This window comes from Colossoma macropomum, unplaced genomic scaffold (genome assembly GCF_904425465.1).
Source record: "Colossoma macropomum unplaced genomic scaffold, Colossoma_macropomum, whole genome shotgun sequence".
In the NCBI taxonomy this organism is placed as follows: Eukaryota; Metazoa; Chordata; class Actinopteri; order Characiformes; family Serrasalmidae; genus Colossoma; species Colossoma macropomum.
In genome coordinates this window covers 30,798,589-30,821,401 of record NW_023494793.1, presented here as the reverse complement: position 1 = coordinate 30,821,401, position 22,813 = coordinate 30,798,589, and the positions used below count along the sequence as shown (strand labels likewise).

The window sequence follows — 22,813 nt, the reverse complement described above, 5'->3', positions numbered from 1 at the left end:
AGAGAGAGAAAGAGAGAGACAGAGAGAGGGCAAGAGAGAGAGACAATAGAAAATGGAGAAGTGAGAGACAGAGACAGAGATACCGAGGAGAGTGAAAAAGACAGCAATAGAAAAAAACAATGAGAGAGGAAAGAAAGAAAGAAAGAAAGAAAGAAAGAAAGAAAGAAAGAAAGAAAGAAAGAAATGAAGAAAGTGTCAGAGAGATAGAAAAGAGAGAAAGAGAGAGAATGAGACAGACAAGAAAAGAAAATGAAAAAAGAGACAGAGAGGCAAGAAGTAAAGAAAGAAAGAAAGAAAGAAAGAAAGAGTGGCAGAGAGATAGAAAAGAGAAACAGAGAGAGAATGAGACAGACAAGAGAGGAAAAGAGACAAGAAGGAGATAGAAAAGACAGACAAACAGACAGAGAGATGTGAGAGAGACAGAGACAGAGTGAGAGAGACAGAGAGCAGAGAAGAGAAAGAGAAACGTCTCCCTGTTGGAACGTCTGTGGTGGCTTTTTCATTGCAGCTTTGACAAACTCATAGCTGCTCTCTGACGTGGTGCCGAATAACATCTCACATACTGCAGTGACAGTGTCTCCTGTAAAACTGTAGTCCATCTGTTTCTCTGCATGCTTTGTTAGCCCCCTTTTACACTCTTCTTCAGTGGACAGGACCCCCATGGACTCTCACAGAGCAGGTACTATTTGGGTGGTGGATCATTCTCAGCACTGCAGTAACACTGACGTGCTGATGGTGTGTTAGTGTGTGTTGTGCTGGTGCGAGTGGATCAGACACAGAAGTGCTGCTGGAGTTTTTGAACACCTCAATATCACTGCTGGACCAAGAATAGTCCATTAACCAAAAATATCCAGTCAACAGCGTCCTGTGGGCAGCGTCCTGTGACCACCAATGAAGGACTAGAGAATGATTACAGCAACTGTACAGCAAGAGATCAGCTATCCTCTCCGGCTTTACATCTACAGCGTGGACCAACAACGCAGGTGCGTCTAATAGAGCGGACAGTGAGTGGACACAGTGTTTAAAAACTCCAGCAGCACTGCTGTTTCTGTTCCACTCGTACCAGCACAAAACACACTAACACACCACCACCATGTCAGTGTTACTGCAGTGCTGAGAATGATCCACCACCCAAATAGTACCTGCTCTGTCAGGGTCCATGGGGGTCCTGACCACTGAAGAACAGGGTAAAATTACAAAGTGCACCTATATAGTAAGTGGAGCTGATAAAATGGACAATGAGCGTAGAAACAAGAAGGTGGTCATAATGTTATGCCTGATTGGTGTATAATACCTAGGACATATTGTTACATATAGGTGCTTATAATACATAAGGAATATATTACTATGTATTTGGCAAGCTAAACAGGACATAGTCAACAAAAACTGATATATGTATACAATGAACATATACATACAGTTACATACATAAATGCTGTTCAGCCCTACCTAGCCCTATGTGAAAAAGTAACTGCCCCCTTAGCTACAAAATCAACCAGTTAACCAAATTTAATTGACTATTGGGGTCAATTTTACTAGCCACACCCAGGCATGATTACTGCCAGACTTGTTGAATCTACACATCACTTAAATAGAACTTGTCTGGCAGTGTGAAGCAGGCTAGAAGATCTCAAAAAGCAGCACATGATGCCACATTCTAAAGACATTCAAATACAGATAGGAAACAAAGTCACTGAAGTCTACAAGTCTGGAAAAGGGTAGAAAGCCATTGCTAAGGCTCTGGGACTCCAGCGAACCACAGTGAGAGCCATTATATACAAATGGAGAAAACCTGAAACAGTGGTGAACCTTCCCCAGAGTGGCCAGCCTAGCAAAATTTCACCAAGAGTGCACTGATGACTTATTCAGGAGGTCAGAAAACAATGCAGATGAACATCTAAAGAACTGCAGGCCTCACATTGACTTAAGGTCTGATTCCACAGTAAGAAAGACACTGGGCAATAATGGCATCCATGGAAGGTGTTGCAAGGTGCAAATCACTGCTATGTATATACATATACAATGAACATATATAACATATGTAACTTATATAAACGTTCATTGTATACATGTCAAAGTTATATATATATATATATATATATATATATATATATATATATATATATTATGGATGGGAATCTCTAGGTACCTCATCATTCGATTTGATTACGATTCAGAGGGCTGCGATGCGATTATAAAACGATTATCGATGCATCTTGATGCATCTTTTTTTTCTATACATGATTTTTGTTTTCTCACTGTGTGAGCTCAAGTTTCAGGTTCGAGTTTCAAGTTTATTTGTCATTTGCACATGTCAGGACATTTATGCATTGAAATGCTTGTGGTGAGGCTCTGCTAATCACTCTACAGAAAGTAATACAATAAAAATAAAAAATACAAGAAAAACCAACTGAAATATATTAAATATACACAAAATATACACAAAATATAAACAGAATATAGAGACAATATACATTTTAAAGTGACTAAGTAACTCGGTGTTATTGTTATTTAAAGTGACTTGGTACTTTTAAAGCAAAGTATTTGTAAGTGTTTCAGTATGTGATAATCTCCTAGTATAGACTAAACAATATAAAGGAAAACGCAGATTTACTTCGCTCTGCTTTAAGCTTCAGCTCAGCTATAGCCGCTTTCCTCCCATCTCCGCCAGAAAACTTTTCCTCAGAAGTAGATCAGTTAAATGTCTCTCAACGTTCGACTGTTTTACGAGGCTGAAGTCGCTTCTTATTCTACAGCTTCTTGTTTGAATTGTCCCGTTTCACCTTAAATTCTAACTGAGGCACCGAATGAAAATGCGGCACCATCTAAGGTGGAACGGGAGAATTCAAAAGAGAAGCGACTTCAGCTTCGCCACTTTTTAGTGTTTGACAGTCTCTCGTTGCAGATTTAACGTACCAGGAAACCAACTGCGCTGCTTATAAATGCGAATAACACATCGTTGCTATGTGACCTGCAGTCTGCATGCCGGTTCTCAGTCGTTGCGCTGTGTTGCACACGTCCCGTAGATATTTTACTGACACAGCGATCCCCCCCGTCTCTACAACAAGACCAAAACCGAAGTTATAAAATCACTAAAGAAAACGGGTAGAATAGCTGTAACGTGCTGCGTGGACATCCATCACCACTGGATCTTATTTCACCGTAACTGCGCATTTTATCGCAGATGAGTAGCAGCAGCTTCTCGTGCTCCAAACAAGAGCACTGAATGAGAGCCTTCTAGTTCACTTGCCACATCACTTCCATTTGATTTATTAAAAAAAGATATTGGAAGTAAATTCATTATGGATCATTACAAATACTGTGCTTTAAAAGTACCAAGTCACTTTAAATAACAATAACACTGAGTTACTTAGTCACTTTAAAATGTGTATTGTCTCTATATTCTGTGTATATTTTGTGTATATTTTGTGTATATTTAATATATTTCAGTTGTTTTTTCTTGTATTTTTATTTTTACTTATTTACTGTCTGTAGAGTGATTAGCAGAGCCTCACCACAAGCATTTCAACGCATAAATGTCCTGACATGTTGTGCAAATGACAAATAAACTTGAAACTTGAACTCGAAACTTGAGCTCACAAAGTGAGAAAACAAAAATACATCATCATCTAAACCGCTTATCCTTCTGGGTCGCGGTGGGGTGCTGGAGCCTATCCCAGCTGTCATTAGGCGGAAGGCAGGATACACCCTGGACAGGTTGCCAGTCCATCGCAGGGCAAGAAAACAAAAATCATGTATAGAAAAAAAGATGCATCGAGATGCATCGATAATCTTTTTATAATCGCATCGCAGCCCTCTGAATCGTAATCAAATCATGAGGTACCTAGAGATTCCCACCCCTAATATATATCATACTTACTATACATCATACTTACTAAGTAGGACATAAATACTTAGTATTTATAGTATAGTATTTATATAATAGATATAGATTAAACAGTGTGTATATATGTGTGTGTTTACTAACCTTGGTTGTTTTGACCTTGTTGCCGGTGCTGCAGCTCCAGCCAGTGAGGTCAGGTAGAACTTTACATTCTTCTCCATCCAGACATGGCTGCATCTGACACCACCACTTCTGAGCTACTATAGATGCTGTACAATCACAAGAGGATAACAACACTTACAACCACACAGTAATATGCAACAGAGTTAAACCAGCTTCATCCAACTTATGAAGGCAGACACCAACCCAAAACTTTTCTTTCTGGCCCCCCACCCTACACACAAACACGACCGCCACAGCATGCAACCAGAAATAAAGAGTGAATCAGACTTTCACTCTCCAACACCAGAACAGCGGCTGTGCTAGAAACCCACAGAGAGAAAGAGTAATAGGTGGACCGTTACATAAAGAGGAGAAAGAGAGAGAGATGGAAATACACAGAGAAGGATAGAAAGAAGGATTAAAAAAGGAATGGAGAGAGAAGGAGATGAGGGAGCAATAGAGATATGAATGGAGAGAGGGAAGACAGAGAAAGAGAGAGAAGAGAAATAGAGCAATGAGGGAGAGAGGGCTGGAGGGAAAGAGAAAAGAAGAGAGAGATGGAAAAATAAAGAGAGGGGTAGAGAGAAATAGAAAGAAAGGAAGAGAGGGAAGGAAGGAGAGAAAGTGGAAAGAGGGATTAAGAAATAGATGGAGAGAAAGGGATGAGCGAAGGTTGGAGAGTGGTATAAAGAAAGAGATGGACAGAAGGATGAGTGAGATGGAGTGAAGGAAGAGAGAGAGAAAGATGGACAGATGGAGAGAGGGATGGAGAAAGGCTTTATTTGACATTTCCTCTCAGGCAGGGTGTGGCGAGGAGAGAGAGCAGACACATGGCTCTTATGGTAAAGAAAACAAGATCAAAATCGATTGTGCTGTCAAGAGGATGGTGTTGACACAGTATTAAATGAATCAGCCAGAGAGAAAGAGAGAGAGAGAGAGAGAGAGAGAGAGAGGGAGAGAGAGATGGAGGGGGTAAAAGCAGGGCAGATAGAGTAAAAGAAAGAAACAAGGGACCACAAAGCTGTAAAATTACTGCAGTATTGCACAATGTTGACACAGTATTAAATTAATCGAGAGAGACAGAGGGAGAGAGAGAGAGAGAGAGAGAGAGAGAGAGAGGTCACTAATATCATGTTCTTGGTGGTTTGTGAAAAGCATGCTGTGTTATGGCTGCACACACACATACACACACACACACAAACACACGATATAAACTAATTCTAATAATCAACACTCTCCTCTACAGCACCCATTTTAGTGTTTAGATTTAGTTCAACACACTTCTTCTCCTAACTGACTTTTGTTCTAAAAAGAAAGTGAGTGGTCAAAACAGATGTTGGGAAACTATAACATGTATTATGAGCACTTATTTCCATGTAGATGACCAGTTTTGTAAAATTAACGTCTGAAACTGCATTACATATATGGTCCTGAAAAAGAGAGCAAGACAGACAGAGAAAGAGAGAGAGAGAGAGAGAGAGAGAGAGAGACAGAGAGACACAGAGAGAGAGAGAGAGAGAGAGAGAGAGAGGGAGGAAAAAAGAGGATAGATAGATAGATAGATAGATAGATAGATAGATAGATAGAGAATGAGAGGAAGGAAGAGAAGGGGAAGAACAAAGAAGGGATAGATAGATAGATAGATAGATAGATAGATAGATTAAGAGCATGAGAAAGAAAGGAAGATAACAGACAGACAGACTGAGAAATAGATAGACAGACAGACAAGTCTTACCATCCACGCAGGACGGAGCTGCTCTGGTGGTTCCGGCCACTTGTCCGGGTAAGCAGGAGCACTTTACAGTCTGAGACCTCTCCTCTATCTTGTTCTTATTACAGCAGCGATGAGCCGCGATCACTTCACACGTTCCAGCCTTTACATGCACTGCAGCAGAGTGCACACACACACACACACACACACACACACACACAAACACAGTTTAAAAGCAGTATGAATACAGATTAAATAACAATGAAAATGTGACACACACACACACCTGATATACACATGCTAACGCTCACACACACACACACACACACACACACACACACACTTTTATTAGGCATTAGCAGGTATGTCCCCTGGTAACTCCTATGCAGCCATCAGAGTGAATTTATTACTGCCTTTTTATACTGTTTAAACATAAAAATCCCTCTGCACTTCAAATTACCTCAATGATTCTTAATTTCACTGGGAATGTAAAACTGACTTCCATTACAACAAATCAGCCAAATGAGATAAAATGGGGAGAACACTGATGCAAATAAGCCAGCGATGCAGCTCTCCTCTGCTGTATCCAAATACGGACATGGCTTTGAAACAACAACACAAATATGCAAAGCAGATGGAGTGTGATTCCTGCTGGATACTGTCATTAAAAAACGTTAATGAGGAAACGGCAGACACCCACCACATACGTTTCAAATAAATATTTGAATTCACTCCAAATGCGTTCATCTCTTTTTCTGGTTTCACCTCTTATTTCCCCGTTTTTTTCCTCACATCTCTCTCTATAGACTCAGATTTCATTTGATTGCCCGGCTTTATGTGTTTGTCGCTGTTTGGAGCACTAAAGCTGTGGGACGTGAAAACGCAATACAATGCACACTCATCGCACTCAGAACAGCAGAGACGGATAAGAGCTCTCATATTTCCTACTTCCATTGACTTCATGCTTCACAATGCTGGAGAACAAGATTTAGATTAAAATTATAGACAGTACAGTGTCTGGTCAAGGGTGAAAAACATATATGATACTACATAGGAACCAAAAGTAATGACGCAATATAAATTCTCTTTTAAGTTCCAAAATGATGTGATTTATTAGACTTCCATTCATTACCTTTGACACAGATAACATGTATTAAATTGAATGCAGTAACTTCTGCTCATACTGATAAGCAACCAGTCAGTCAAATGTATAAATTTTAAAGCACGAATCAATGCGTATCGACTGCTGCAATGCAACTGCAAGCATTCGGATTTGCATCTCCAATATCAGTTCAGCGCACAGAAGCGCAGAGCTTCACCATAGATGTTTTAAATTTCACGCTTTTATAGAGGTCTCATTAGCCCCGTATGACCTTCCCTGTTACAAAAGGAATTGCGTCTTTAATGCATGATGACACCATACATAATTCAACGTCACCACCTAGAAAGCGCAGCCCGATTGTTCCATTCTGCTTTTTAACTCACTTTTATTGCTATCATAGATTTTCAATTTTGCACACCGTTTTTCCAGCTTCATGTGCTGCCATTAACTTTTTAAAAGGCAATCCGCAGTTCTCGTCTGGTGCATTAAAAACATTTTGATTTGGATCAATAAAGCACTCGTCAGGCCTACGTCCTAAAATGCTCCATCCGCCATTACCTGAAAGTCAGAGAGCACCACAGTGCTCAGCCATTTAATGAGAGCAACGGAATCTCAGAGAGCATTGCAGAGTGGAAGACACTTAGAGAGAGCGGTAAAACATGACAAGCAGCAGAGACACAGACAGAGCTCCAGACTCAGAGGTACTAAGCCACCTGTGCCAGATTTCATGTGCAAATAATGTGCATTCTGCCTGGAAAAGCATGCATGTTACATACAAAAATGACATAAAAGACTAAAAGTGCAGTTTGTGTGCCATGCATACTAAACCAGATCAAATTCTGTTCTCCTTTTCAGGCTATTTTACCTATTGAGCTCTATACATGCCTTAGTTTTAGAAATGACAATAACAGACTTATAGCATTGAGGCAGACTTTCAATCAGTTAATGTTTGCAGTATGGGGTTATTTTAAAGTGGGGTATCAATTTATTTGGAGTGGTCTTTTGTAGATGATTAAGAGTTTAACACATCAACAACATATCAGTGAAGTAGCTATAGTGAAGTATCTGAATACATTGAAGTAAACATCTTGTAGATGTACTGTTGATGCATTACTTACATTAAGTAGATGTGTTGTTAATTTTTTATTTCCATTACGCAAAACCTAACCTCACCCAAGCTTACCCAAAAACTAACCCCCTGGCCCTAATCCTAACCCGAATCCAGGCCCTAATCCTAACCCTAACCTTAGCCTCAACCCAAACCTAAACCTCATGTTGTTTTTGAGATGTTACTGAGCGTCTGTTAAGTGTTTGTTTCATCTAAAAGGACCACTCAGAATAGTGGTCACCTAAAGTGGAAAATGAAAACAGCCCTAGGCTACATGTAATATTTGTAATGCCAGTGTTTCTAGCTGCCTTTCATCAAAATATTGTTAAACAATCTGTAGCTATAATGTAAGTTCATGGCTATTTCATGGTAATAATAAAGAACAAGAACTATTGTTGAGCTTTATAAAACATACAAAGCAGGTTACTGCTTCCATTCCATTTTATTACACAGTAATAATTCATTTATAGACAAAACATTCAGCAACCTCTCTGTCTTGGAACAGCAGCTGTCCTTTTTTTTTTACATTTAGTGTAAAAAAATGTCACAATGAATGGACCAATAGGATCATTCCAAAATTGCCTGGAGTAAAATCTCTTTACATTATACTCACATGAACGCAGGCAGAAGCAGAAACTAGAAAAACAACTAGAGCTCTGATGAAGCAACCAAATCATGGACAGCTGAACAAACTCTAAAATTAGATCATTTTATGTTCACCACAGATTGAAGGATAACAGCAGCCTATTTTTATTATTATCATACTAATTGATTTTGTACCAACCAATGTTTCCATCAAATCCACGTTTTTAGTAGAGCTTGCATGTAAAAAATGGGCTAATGAATTTCACTGTGATCACACACACACACACACACACACGGGCATCCCCTGATTGCATCCTGACAAGCAAGTCATTAGGAATGATCCAGCAGGCTTTGGCCTGTGTGCTGCATTTGAAAGAGTACGATACTTACGAAAATGTCAACTGTCTCCAGAAATCTCAACAGCCGGAATGCTTCCATTATGTTCTTTCCCCTAATGCCTTTCTCAGTAATGCCAGTCGCAGGGCATTTCAGTCCAACAATTTCATGGCAAAACTAATGACACGCACCAAATGGCAGCCTGGGACACCAACATGGATAGTCAGAAGGGCCTGGTCACTAATTTTTTTCATTTTTGATAAATGCTTCCTTATGGAAGTAGATCCCAGCCTAGCTCCATGTTGCGCATTTTTGTGTTTTCCCTCCTTTAACACACTCTTAAACTTCACTTATGCTCCTTGCAAAACTATATGCTTTCATAGTAACTGTTTAAAGCTTTACAAAAACCCTATTCAATATAATGAGAAATTCTACTGAACAATTCAAATGAATCTTATTTTTGTCAAAATACCTAAATAGCTAAAATAGAGAGTTTTACTCATGTCTATTCTGTACATGTGTGGCAGGTCACAATAGGCCTCATTCACCAATATCTTCTAAAGTTTTTTTTCACAAATTTGTTCTTCCTAAGAAAAGGTCCATGTTATATTCATGACGTGTTCTTAAACCACAGAATTTTCACACCTTTGTGCTCTTGAGTTTGTGTAGATTCTGTTCTTACTTAAGAACAAATCCCAAATAAGAAAACATTGGTGAATGTCAGAATCTTCGTGAGAACTGCGTAAGTGGGAATTTCTTCTTAAGAAAGGCTACTGAATGAAGCCCAATGTTAATATATATTGGATATCATTTAGCTACAATAATAAGTGCAGCTGGGCAGCATGGTATCTTTAGCTGAGAACTGAATGCTCTGTAATGACTCTAAACAAACTAGCAGAGCAAACTGAATAACATTTAGTTGCAGGCCTTCTCCAAGGTGCTGAAGAGTCGGGCAGAGTGCTTCAGCATTAATATTGTGGGTAGTGAGGTGCACGTGGCCAAGACATGGACCCGTCCTTATTCAGCTTGGCTGGGACCTGCTAATGAGAGCACAGCTGCACCCCGTCGACACGTGCGCTGACTACCCTAAAACAGAGCTTAGGGACAAAAAGGGGAGGCAGGTCGGACTAACAGATACTATTCTCACCCTCTTTCTGTTTTGTCTCCCTACAGATGTTTAGATGATGCTAAACTGCATGAGTTTCACCAGGTGCCTACGTCCTGAGCCTTGGGTTTCCCCCAGCGATATAAAAATGCTGAGTCAAGTCTGAAACTGGTCTCTTTCTCTTCTATGTGGGCCCCCAGGAGTCTCACTGACGCACAATAGAAATTTATATTAAGAACAGAAGTATTTGCAGGCGAGGCATGGACAGCTCAATTACCTAAGCAGGGAACTGGTTCTTTAGGTCACCAGTCAAGGACCTGAATCCTTTACCCAAAACACAGCAAAAGTCACGGTGGTCATACCAGACAATAAAGATAAAGCAGAGGAAAAGAGACTGTAGAATTGAGTAAAATTGGTATGAGCTCCTCTAGGATGTTCGTAAGGTGAGTTGAGGTATCAGGGTGTTAAAACAGGGCTCTAGCGTCCAGCGGTTACATAAGGTTAGAGAGAGAGAGTTGCATAACATCGATCTTAAAAAGTTTAATCCCAGAGAGACTGAAAGATTTAGAGACTAACAGGGCTAAAGATCTTAGCCAACCTTTCACAAAGTTCCCTCCAGAATAATACTTAAAAGGATGTACCTTATGAACAAGATCATTCATTAATGTTTCACATTGTGGCTGCTCTGCTGCCCCCAGGTTCAGGTTCAGTAGCAGGACTTTGCTGAGTTGCTATCCTTTCGTTTTAGTTCTGTGTGCGTGTAAAACTCAGTGGATTTGAATGGTTAGCTGTGAACCATCTGAATCACGCCGCAGTGGTTTCTCTCCGCAGAGTAAATGACATTTCATTACAGCGTGGAATCTCACAGAGGGGGAGACACGCTAACCTAGCTAACTCTGGGGACCTGAGCCCAAATCAACCACAAATGTCAAATGCAAATATTTCTGTTAGTCAAATGTGGGAGAGAAACAGTGTCTGGCAGAAAAGCGGCAGGAGCAGTCTGACACTTCATGGCGGAGGGACATTTTGGAAGTTAACACGCTTACAGGTCACAAGAGATGCTGTTAATTGCTCCGAGTGCGAATTAATGTAAATTAAAAATGTATTAGTGAGCTCTCGTGAAGCGGACCAGTAAAGCAATAACGATGTCTCCCTTCCTGTGCAGCCATTAGCTTCTTGAAAGCTAAACTGTGGTAACCTTGGAACCTGGCAAGTCATATCTGGGTCATGAAGAATCCTCTATGATCATCCCTGATATATTATACATAATCACTGTATGCAGTACTAACCTTATTGGACGGAATGTTCTGCAAGCGGCATCATCGCCTACCATGGGCTAACTAGCAAACCAACGTTTGTCAACTTTTTTTTTAACATCATGAGACTACCATGTAATGTGCATGAAGACATACAGCCATAAAACCATGAAGATCTGCCAGTTGTGTTTGTCATCACTTAGAAATATTTAATGCAGAAAACTTCACTTTATAAGGAGACTTTCACTGTATGATTAGCTGCTAGCATAATACTGAGACCCAAGCTAGCTGTGTCGTATAATGATATTTGATGCCAATTCTAGCTTAAACTCCTTAACATTCCAGGCTTATTACATACTAAGACTTATTATTCATTAACTACAGGGACTTCAATGCAAACTAATGGAGCTTCTCTTAGATTATAGAAGTGGGCCCATGGCTTGGTAAGGGGTTAAACATGGACGTGTGAACTTTTTAAAAGGCAAATTAACACATTCTTTACTCTTTGTGCAGCTTTACTATGACTCCTTCTGTAAAAGTTTAAATTTTAATTTTGTTTCTGAATATTGTTGAAGAAGGCTGTTAGCCTATTAGCTATCTGCTGACCATATCATCCTTCTCTAGTGAGGGCAGACTATACTCTAGTCATTAAGAACATAAAGTGTAAACTGGGTAAAGAGAGCCTGTCAACAACAATGTTCAATGGGTCAAATATTTATTCAGTTGTATTTTACAGATATGAATTTTAGCAATAACCAGATTTTAATGCAATGAAATGGTGTAATACTGTAGGAATAGTTTGAGTGGTGACAACTAAACTTTGGGCAAAAAAAAGCCTGAAAAGCTCAGGAGAAAATGTATTACAACAGAAACAGTTAATAGCACTGTGATCAGATTTTCTAATGTTTGTTTAAACTAACTGGGTCATTGACATCTGTCACTGCAAAAAATTATTTATGGTTGGTTGGTGACTGATAGGGCCTGTCTATCAACTAAACCTAGGCTACAATCTACAACACTGCAATCATTTACATGTATTATGGCACATAAATTGAAGTGTTATTGATGTATTTACCATTCTGCCTTGGTCCACTGAATCACACAGCCGTGAGTTTCAGCAGGGTGAAAGTGCAAGCAGTGGGGGAGGTTGTGGGGGTTGGAGAAAATTTGGACAGTTGTTCCGCCAAACACGGGTAGCCAAACCACTCTCCTGCATGTGGAGATTGGACAGGTTGGACAGTTGTTCCGCCGATTACAAAATAACCCACGGCAAGGTAAAAACATGGCAGAATTTTTGTGGTGGCATCTGAGGTGGCCAATCAGATTTCAGAGGAGGACAGTAGCCACAAATAAACCTGGGTATTGTGATACTTAGCACTTGTACTTTACGGCTTTTGTCAGACAGTCAAAGGCAACTTCCTTGTGGTAAACTTGGAAATTTGGAAAGTTTACAAATTTATCAGGACCATCCAAACACACCACAGATTTGTAGAAAGACTGGGGAATTTGCCCAATGCATTGTTTTGTAAATACACTGGAAAAGGTGTTGTTGAGTTTACATGATTCGAGGGTGTACATAAATTCCACACTAATAATACAAATTACATCAACACAGTTGTTGCATAAAGTAAATAAACTGAAGGACACAATTGCATTGATGCAATACACAAATGAAGATCAGTTTTCATCAACCATTTTTGTTAGTCACATTTCATTGTCTGAGTTTTGCTGTTTCTTTTTTCCCCATAAAACATGGAATGTCTTGGGGAAAAGAAAACTTTTTATTTTTTTGGATAAATATTTCATAATTCAGTGTATGGGAGTGTTTATTGTGTAACACACATTAGCTGAGGTTGTGCAGAGCGACAAATAGTATTTGATACAAGATATATGCAAAGGCAGAAAGACCTTAATATAGGTCTAAAAGGGCTAAAAAAAATCTTTAACCTGTGGTTAGCTTTGTGTATCTAATGTATGCTTTGTGCTTTAAACATAATCAACAATCCCAAGAATTTTAACCTTCTTGGTAATATGTTTATTTTGTGATGAACTGCACAGAAATAATAGTACATATACTCTACCTGTTGTCAAAAAATCACATTTCATAACAATTCACTACTTGATGTTAAAGGCCCTGTTTTCTGAAGCTAAAGTTCTTATGATAGCTTAGCCATAAACCTCTTTGTTCTTGACCTGTGGATGTGCATGTCAAGCTTGAGATTTCAGTGTAAAAATATTCTACCGTGGGAATCACTAAGAGCCTGTCTTGCATCTCTGGCGGTAAACAAAGGATGGAGAAGCGGTGAATGCATTCCAGGAACCATCTTGGCACAAGAATAACTCTGCCACGGCCCAGGGTCTGCACAACAATATCATCTATTTTTAAAGAGGAGCTGCAGTAGCTGCTTTATGGCCATCCTCCCTGATGCCAGGTTTTATAGGAGGGCTGTGGTTCTCCTCCACCTTGTGTCCTCTTTCTCTAAATGAAATCATTACAGCAGACAATGCTGAGGTGTTGCCCCTTAAGTATTCATGGAGGGCTAAAGGCTGATTAAACAGTTCTACTGCCGCTTCCACTCAAATGCTAAAGCCACAATGGTTCTGCTACAAAAGACTAGGGCCAACTCCCACTGGTGCCAATGGAAAGCTCACCAAAATGACAAAGGCCGGAGAGTATGGCTGAATATTGGCAACTAGTTCACGATATGATACTTATCCTGGTACATGTATCACAATTTCATATATCACAATATAGATCACAGATATTTACCATGATTTGGGGTGTTAAATGCATCAATGCATTGATCTTAAGGGCACAGTTCAACACAATCAGTTTTGGATATATAGGTGTATATGTGTGTAAACATATAAAATTAACATTCCTTAAGAATTCAGGTTCATGTTGACATCATTGGAGCAGATTTTTAAGGTCCACTTTCATGCTGTACATCTAAAGGTGTAGCATTCAAGCGATGACTGACTGGTATTAACAGGCCAAAAGTGTGCGCAGAAAACATTCTCCACACCATTACACCACCTCCATCAGCCTGGCCTGCTGACACAATGCAGGTTGGGTTCCTGAATTCAGGCTGTTGGCACCAAATTCTGACCCTACCGTCTGTGTGCCTCACATAAGGTTATATAAGGTGTGGAAATGAAGGTTCAACAGACCAGGCTATGTTTTTCCAGTCTTCAACTGTCCAGTTTGTTGAGCCTGTGTCCACGGCAGCCTAAACTTTCTGTGGGCTGGCAGAAGTGGAACCCAATGTGGTCTTCTGCTGTTGTAGCCCATCCACCTCAAGGTTCGACGTGTTGTGCATTCTGGGATGCTTGTCTGCTTACTACAATAGTACAGAGTGATTAAGTTACCATACCTTTTCTGTCAGCTAGAACCAGTCTGGCTATTCTCTGCTGACATCTCTCATCAACAAGGTATCACTGGATGTTTTTTGGATGTCACATTTTTTCCCATTTTGATGGACAATTGGACATTACCTGAAGCTGCTGGCCCATATCTGCATGATTTTATGTATTGTACCGCTGTCACAGGATGGTATGAATGAGTAGGTGTACAGGTGTTTCTATTAAAGTGCTTGGGGGGTGTATATACTTACATTGGTACACCAGTATGATAAATCACCAAGCACTACGCCTAAAAGTTTGGCATGGAAATTTTATTTTATGTATGGAAAAGTCATGAAATTCCACTCTTTAAAATGCATAGGAACCCTGTAAGAAATATCAACACAAAATTGCCAACAAGAGCTACATATTAAAATACTAATTGTAGAATCAAAATAGCAAATGTTCCTTTTAACCAGTCAGAAGCTGACTAGGCTACACTCTTGTACAGAAAGCACAGAGGTTCTGCCTGGTTTGGCTCCTATCCAGCCCCGGTGGGGCTGCCTCTCTCTCCCTCTAAAGCTGAGCCGTAGAAACATCTCAGAGTACAAACACGAATCTGTCCATCTCTCTGCAGGAAGAAAAAGGCTGAGAGATTCATAGCGGAGTGCCCTGTAGTTAACCCCATTAAAGAGAGCTTTCGCGACTATGCACCCCTTCATGCTGTAAGTGTCTTTCCTCCACGCAGCGGGTGGCTGTTCTCTCCTGTCCCACCCGCTCTGTGATAGACAGAGACACTGCAGCTTCTGATAAGCCTTCATGACCGTGTTCTCAGACTGGTTAATGGTAAGTGATTTGGCCAATCAGTGCTAAAAGCACTTCTGAGGCAGTGGAGTGTCAGATAGCTCACAGTTCAGATGGGTGATAGTTGAGGGTATCTGAAGACATGAATCTGTAAGAAATTGTTGCCTTACTACTTCACTTCAGCTGCTTGTACTCCGCCATTGACCTAAATCTCTACTCATAGGCTTATTATTAAGGCAACAGTGGTGAAGTAACATGCAGCTACTGCATATAAAAAACTATCACACAATTTGAAAAAATGTACATTCAAAACAGTGAAAATGTAAAACTGTATCGCTGACATGTCCTTGTGTCACTTCTGAGGGCTCTCATTTAACACCTTGACAGTGGAAGCCAATGTGCTATGCACACATTTACACTCAAAAGACGGGGCTTTTTTTCTGAAGTTGCTTAAAAATTATAGGAGTTGTGATTTTGGGGGCTTATTTTGTTAAGGGGTGGTGTGGAAAGCATTGGAAATGTTCATATAAATAAAAGCTTAAGAACTTTCATTTACTTTTATTTATCTTATTTTACTTTTATTTACTCATTTATTAAAGAGTTAATTATCTTGTGATCTCAAGATAACAACTTTGAACTCAAGATAACAAAATCATTTTAGTGTGTTTTACTTAAATTCTTCATGCACATATCAGGTATCAAGTATATTCAATCAAACGTCTCAGAAGTTTATTAACACAGTTGTGTGAAACCACTTGACATAGCATTTTTTATTAAATGCAACATTTAATTTTTTTGTGTGTAGATTTTTCATATTGCCACCATCAGCGGTGTGTTTTTTATAAATGATACTTCAGACTCAATGTACTTCGACAACGAACAAATTCACAGCATTACAGTAGCTGGAAATAACTCTGGTTTTGGTTTTATCAAGAGCGCCATCAGCAGAACGTTCAATTTAAAAGCTGTATTACAACAAGAGGGCTGCAACAAGGTTGCCAGATGGCGGACAGTGCAATTTTGAGCTCCACTGTCCGGTGTCCAGTTGGTATTTTAATGTCTGGCTGGTCTCAGTGTAAATGCGTTCCATTTGTTGAAGAAGACAAAGTGCTGTTTTAGCCCTGTCATTTCCTCCCTCTCTCTCTCTCTCTCTCTCTCTCTCTCTCACACATACGGGCTCACACGCACAGGGGTTTTCAATCACAGGTTAGTTTTATGACTGCATATGCATATATAACAGCATGTCAAATTACTACATCACCAACGGTGCCAAATACTATAGTGAGTGGACTGAGGCCTGAGTCACATGGCAAAATGGCTACATTATGGCAATTTTCAGATGAAGAAGTAAATGAATCTTTTATTTCTAGATTACAGCAAAGCAATTAAAGACAGACATATTCACAGAATAAACCATTTGTGTTACACAATGCTAAAACTAATAGTAAACTGGAAAATGTATTTTAACCTATAATATTCCTGATAGAAAATCATATGGAGAACAAAGTAAAAACAAATGAAAAAAAAAACAAACAAAAAAAAACACAAAATTACCTAAATGTTTAAAATAATAATAAAAAAGAAAGAAAGAAAGAAAGCAAGAAAGAAAGAATGGGACACAAAATAAAAGACAAATTGAATGTTTGTGTTATTAACCTATTAACTTTGACAACATTTGTTTAATTGATCTCACATATTTGCATTTTTTTTTGTTCACATGTTTGACATATTTGAACTTTTATGTGCATCACACACACACAGACACACACACACGCACACACACACATACCCAGACACACTAAAAGAAAGAGAGAGAGAAAGAGAGAGAGAATAACACAAAGTCACTAAGACAGTAACAGTGCTTTACTACCCCTGCCACAACTTTCATTTTGCAATCGATCTGCTCTACAGCCTCTATAAATCACACACACACACACACACACACACACACACACACACACACACAGACACAAACTCTTTACTTCAGCACAGATCCAGAGTCTTTAAAAAAGGCTTTGGAAACATGTGCAGATGTGTTAAAAGGCACCTGAGCTGGCGTCCGCTTGTGTATCATAAGTTAAATACCTTTTTAGACATCTGCATCTGTTTCCAAAGCATTATTTAAAGCTGAAACTGCCCTGAACAACATACTGCTCAGTACAAAAAAGGAGGACCTGCAGAAGATAGCATGTGCAGAGACAGTAAGAGTTAGAGAGTAACTCCACACTGTACTGAGAACAGCACACCGCTTCAGTACTGACTTCAGCAGAATACATTCGTCAGCAAAACTGAGCCATCTAAACCCATACAGAGAACTGAGAGAGAGAGAGAGAGAGAGAGAGAGAGAGAGGAGAAGAAGAGGAAGAGAATGATAGACCGAGACATCATGACAGACATACTGAAAGACAGAGAATGCAGGAAGATGAGAGACGAAAGGGAGAGAGTGATAAAGACAGAGACAGAGAGAGAGAGAGAGAGAGAGAGAGAGAGAGAGAATGAGAGTGAGGTGAGAAAAAAGATAAAAAAGGAGAGACAGCATGACAGAGACAGAAGGTGGATGAGAAAGAAAGAGAGAGAGAGAGAGAATGATAGTGAGGTCAGAGAAAGAGAAAAAATGAGAGCAAGCACAGAGAGAGAGAGAGAGAGAGAGAGAGAGAGAGAGAGAGAGAGAGAGAGAGAGAGAAGAATTAGGCCAATTCTCACTTCTGTTGAAAATTGAAAAAGGAATTATTGAATATTGACTACATCTAAAAAACAGTGGTCCGACTCTGAGCTGAGCTGGTGCTGATACTGAGTTCACTAACCAGCACTAACACTGTTACCTGTCAGAGCCAGCCTGTAATACAGTCAGAGCAAAACAAATTATAACGCTTCAAAACCAAAACTACATCACCCACAAAACTACATCACCCACTGTAACACATACACACACACAAGCACACAGAGCTATCTGTCCTTAATACCACAGTGCACTGTAGCGGAGTACAACAGCAGCACTGTCGAATCAGAGCTGCACTTTCACACAGAGTAGGAAAATTCAAACAATGCAAAATGTACTTTATAAAAGGGGGAGGAAGGGAAACAGAAAATTAGGAAGAGGAAATGAAAAAGAGACATAAACTGAGAATAAGACAGAGAAATAGACAACATTTTATTTTCACTCTCTATTGAGAAACAAAAGCAGCATAAATGAAAACACTCATTCATGTGTGCGCACACACACACACACACACACACAGGGGTAGACAACGGTGTGCTGTACAGAGGGGCACTGACTTCTAATGGCCCAATAATCTCTCTTTCACACAGACACATGCCCTCACACCCTGCATGTGATCATCTCAGTGATAGAAACAAACACCACAGCAGGATGCTGTAATGACGGTGAATTAGCATCAGTCTTCTTGTGCTGCTGCAGTAATTTGTAGGGTGATTTAAAGCCAACGTGCCAGAGGAGTGAGATATGACTCAGCAGCAGCAGCAGTGAGGAGTACGGCATATATCTCATCCATCATTATCACAATATCAGCTGTTTCAGTTTTAATACTGCAGAAGACTTCAGATGAGCCCTTTAACCAATCACAGAGTTTCTTACTGTATGACGTGGAGAACTTGACCAAACTCCAGATGAATGTTTCTATGGTTCTTTTAATGAATCAGGGAATTCACGTAATGCAACATCACTGCTGTTGCTGTTGTTGTTTTTTTACAAAAAGGAAAACTTTTTTGTTTTTTATGTACGGTAATGTACATTTCACACCACCATTTAAAAGTTTGTAATTAACACTGAAAATTTTTCATTTTCTTCACTAATATTAAAGAAATTTGGTTGCAGATAAATAAATAAAAACAATTCTAATATGTTCTGTGTTTTGTGCAGCTACACTGATTTCAGAAAGATGAGCAGAATTGTAGATGATTCTTCAATTACTAAGAAAGCTTTAAACTTTAAAAAGTCAGTAATCTGGTTGCCTTACAGTTTTAAGGTCACAGAACTTCTAATAGTTAACTTACTATTTGATGTTTAATGAGCTGAGTTTTTAAGTTAAAACACTGAATCATCTTTTACAGTGTATAACATTGTTAATGTTATAACACTATAACACAGTTAAAATTTACAATAACATTAATATTCAGAACAGGGATCAGGGACACAGGAGGTTGGGGGTGTTGAACTTTTAAACGGGGATTCCATTTAATTTTTAAATTTTCTGCATAAGTAAATCATTAAGATATAAACAAAGTCATTCAGAGTGGTTGGATGTGAAATGCTTTGTTCTAGAGAACAAAGTCAAAATTGTTCACAGTGGTGGTGATAGGAACCAGACGTCCGAAGAGTTTAATGCCTCTGAAAGCTCCCTCACATACCGTGGTTATGAACACCTTGCCTGATGCCTGAGACATTGTTTTACAATAGTTTTGAGATCAAGTTTTGGCTTAAAACTTAGTTTTTAAAATGTATTCTGGCCAGAGGGGTATGTGCAGGGAGCCATGAGGCAAAATAGTCAACAAAGAAAACATATTTTTTCCTGATACCAACATTACATATAAAAACACAGGAGACATGAGTAGGTTCACTGGTGGTTTTGGATAGTAAAGGCTATATTTGTGTTGTGGTTCCTATCACCTCCACTATAAAGACACTGATGAGTTCCCCAACAATAAAAAATTTCACATCAAACCACTCTGAATGACTGTTTACATCTCAACCACTGAATTATTTATATATTTTTAAAAAATCAGTGGAATTCCCCTCTAGGTAGACTATAAAAGTGATGCACAATGTGACATCACACAAAAAGTATATGCTTTTCTATTTGAATTTTTATCATAATTTACATGAAACAGAATGTGACATAATGCACTGTAATGTGATAAGAGATGATAATATAGACATAAAACTGACACATCAAACCACTAATGTACACTTCTCACTCTGCTCCCTCTTGTTTGGGCTTAACTTTATGCAAATGAGCTGGGCTATGACCAATCAGATTGCTGATAATTTGGTGCTGTAACTGATTGTGTCATGCACAGAGTCAAAGCTCATCTGACAAAAATTCATTGCATGAATCATTTCTTTTCTGATACTGGGGTAGCCATCACTTTGCCTAAATAACCATGCCAATCCTGTCAGGTAAGGATTACACCAGGCTTCTGAGAACTCTGTTGTAGCACTACTCTTCCATGTGGTCGGTGTACATTAGGGGTCTGCTGCACAACCCGAGCCCAACAGAGCCTGATAAAATGCAGGGTTTCGGGCCAGATTTGGGCTGTTTTTCTAAGGATTTGTAAATCCTTTTCTTTGTTGTTCTCTCTGTCTTTTCTATGTTTGCTTTATACAGTTGCATTTGTGCATGCAGAATAGCTCTGGAGTTTGAGAAACTGGGAATGAAGTTAAACAATAATCAGCCACAATCACATCATAAATTATAGGGATGCATTGGCTTGGTTGAAAGATTTCCAGCTTGCTTATTAAGTTTGCCTGAAAGTGTGTTATAACTTCCTGAAAGAAGCAGCAGTAGTGAGCAGAGGACCTCTTCAACAGTGTAAGACAGGGGTCAGCAACCCAAATGTTAAGAAGAGCCCAACTTCAACTTCACGTTCTTTTAGTGTTTGACAGTTTCTCGTTGCAGATTAAACGTATCAGGAAACCAGCTGGAGTTCGATGTTCGTCTGAAATCTCTCTCCTTGTCTTTTTGTTAGCTACTAGCTAGATGAGATTGTCATCTCTGATGCTATGGTGACCAGCAGTCTGCGCGCCGATCTTCAGAGTTAAAGGTTGGTGAGTTAGCAGATATAGGCTACATTAACTCCAGCATTTAAGACCATTTAAAGTTAAAACTGTGTTAAAACAATCAGCAGAGCTTTATTTTACTGCAAACAAGGATTATTTTATTATTGCCTAAAAATCTAATTCTGCTGTGGAGCTGCAACAGGGACAGTAAAAGAGCCACATGTTGCCGACCCCAGGTGTAAGAGAAGAGAGTGAATTCCGGTTTCTGCCAGGTACAATCAGCAATTCAATAAAATTTACTGATTAAAATTACTGTAAATGTATTACAGATGTGTGAAATACCAATTTATCCCAGCAACTCAAGTGCTTAGTAACTAAGCAAAACATTGTAAAACCATGTCCGTGATAATCCTCTGTTAGTACCTTGAAACTGAAAGTAGCTTCAAATGATTTGTTCCACCCTAAATGGCACTGGCAGAATGTAACTGTTGCACCATATAAGGTGGAATGGAAATTTTGAATAAGATGCTGGCAAATAAAAAGCCAGCTTCAGACACGTTGAAGCGGATTTGGGTCAGTACCTTTTGGACTTGATTGGGTAGATCTTCAAGTATAGGTCATTTTCAGGCTCCAATTTGATGCCCATGAAGACGTCTAGAGCCAGAGTTGTGTGTGTCTATATCAGCATTGAGGCTGCAGTGGTTGCTTGGGCCTGAAGCACAAAGTTAGAGGAGGAGTGGACTAAAAAGAACAAGGGACTGGTGTAATCCTTACATGACAGAACTGGTGCTGTTATTAAAGCAACTGGAAGCTTATTCAAGTATTAGAGAGCAAATGATGCACATGACTAAAATTTAGTCCAGGGAGTTTATGCTGTTAGGCACAATGTGATCACAATATGTAGCAATACAATCACAGTAGTAGCTCAGTGAGAGAGAGTGATATCAGTCCAATCAGTCTGTGTGTTCAAACACAGCATCACTGATATGGACATGGCATGTGTGTGTGTGTGTGTGTGTGTGTGTGTGTGAGACCAGTTTTAAAACCCACCTGCTCTAACTCCCTCTACATATGCCTGTTAACTTTCCTTCATCCTCTTTTCTCTCTCTCCCTTTATTCAGGCACCACTGGGAGTTCTCCCTCACTTTCTTTTGTCCTCATGTGTGTGTGTGTGTGTGTGTGTGTGTGTGTGTGTGTGTGTGTGTGTGTGTGTGTGTGTGTGTGTAACAGATGGTTGGAGTCCTGTCAGTGTGTGAGTGAGTAGAACAGCAAAGTGGATGGAACTTCCATCAGTGCTACACATCTGTGTGTGTGTGTGTGTGTGTGTGTGTGTGACAGAGAGAGGCTGATCAATCACAGTCCCTCGAGGAGCCCAGCAACCCTTATACATTAATACTCTCCACAGTTATTAACTCCCCAGGCAGAGGCAGAGAGAGTGAGAGAGAGAGAGAAAGAGAGAGAGAGAGAGAGAGAGAGAGAGAGAGAGAGAGAGATGGGGAAAGAGGGATTTCTCTCTTTATTCTTCATGCAAACAAGGATAGAGAGAGAGAGAGAAAGAGGGACAAGAGAGAGAAAGAGAAGAGAGAGAAAGAGAGAGATGGGGAAAGAAAAGAAGAAGGGTCACGAACAGAGTGAGGAGAGAGAAAGAAGGATGAGCTCTCTCTCTCTTGAGAAAGCAAGAATGAAAGTAAGAGAGAGACAGAAAGCAAGAATAAAAAGAG

At 39.6% G+C, this 22,813-nt stretch overlaps 1 protein-coding gene across 2 annotated transcripts in view; it reads right to left on the bottom strand.

Moving 5' to 3' along the window:
• The window catches only part of si:ch211-254n4.3 (uncharacterized protein LOC100003386 homolog), a 177,162-nt gene that overhangs the window by 9,050 nt on the left and 145,299 nt on the right, over window positions 1-22,813 (bottom strand). For both annotated transcript variants that reach the window (XM_036579155.1, XM_036579154.1), the window contains exons 3-4: window positions 5,742-5,891; window positions 3,989-4,113 (exon numbers count right to left, since the gene is read on the bottom strand). In XM_036579155.1, the coding sequence (XP_036435048.1) occupies window positions 3,989-4,113; window positions 5,742-5,891 (275 nt within the window). The remainder of the gene's footprint in view (window positions 1-3,988; window positions 4,114-5,741; window positions 5,892-22,813) is intronic.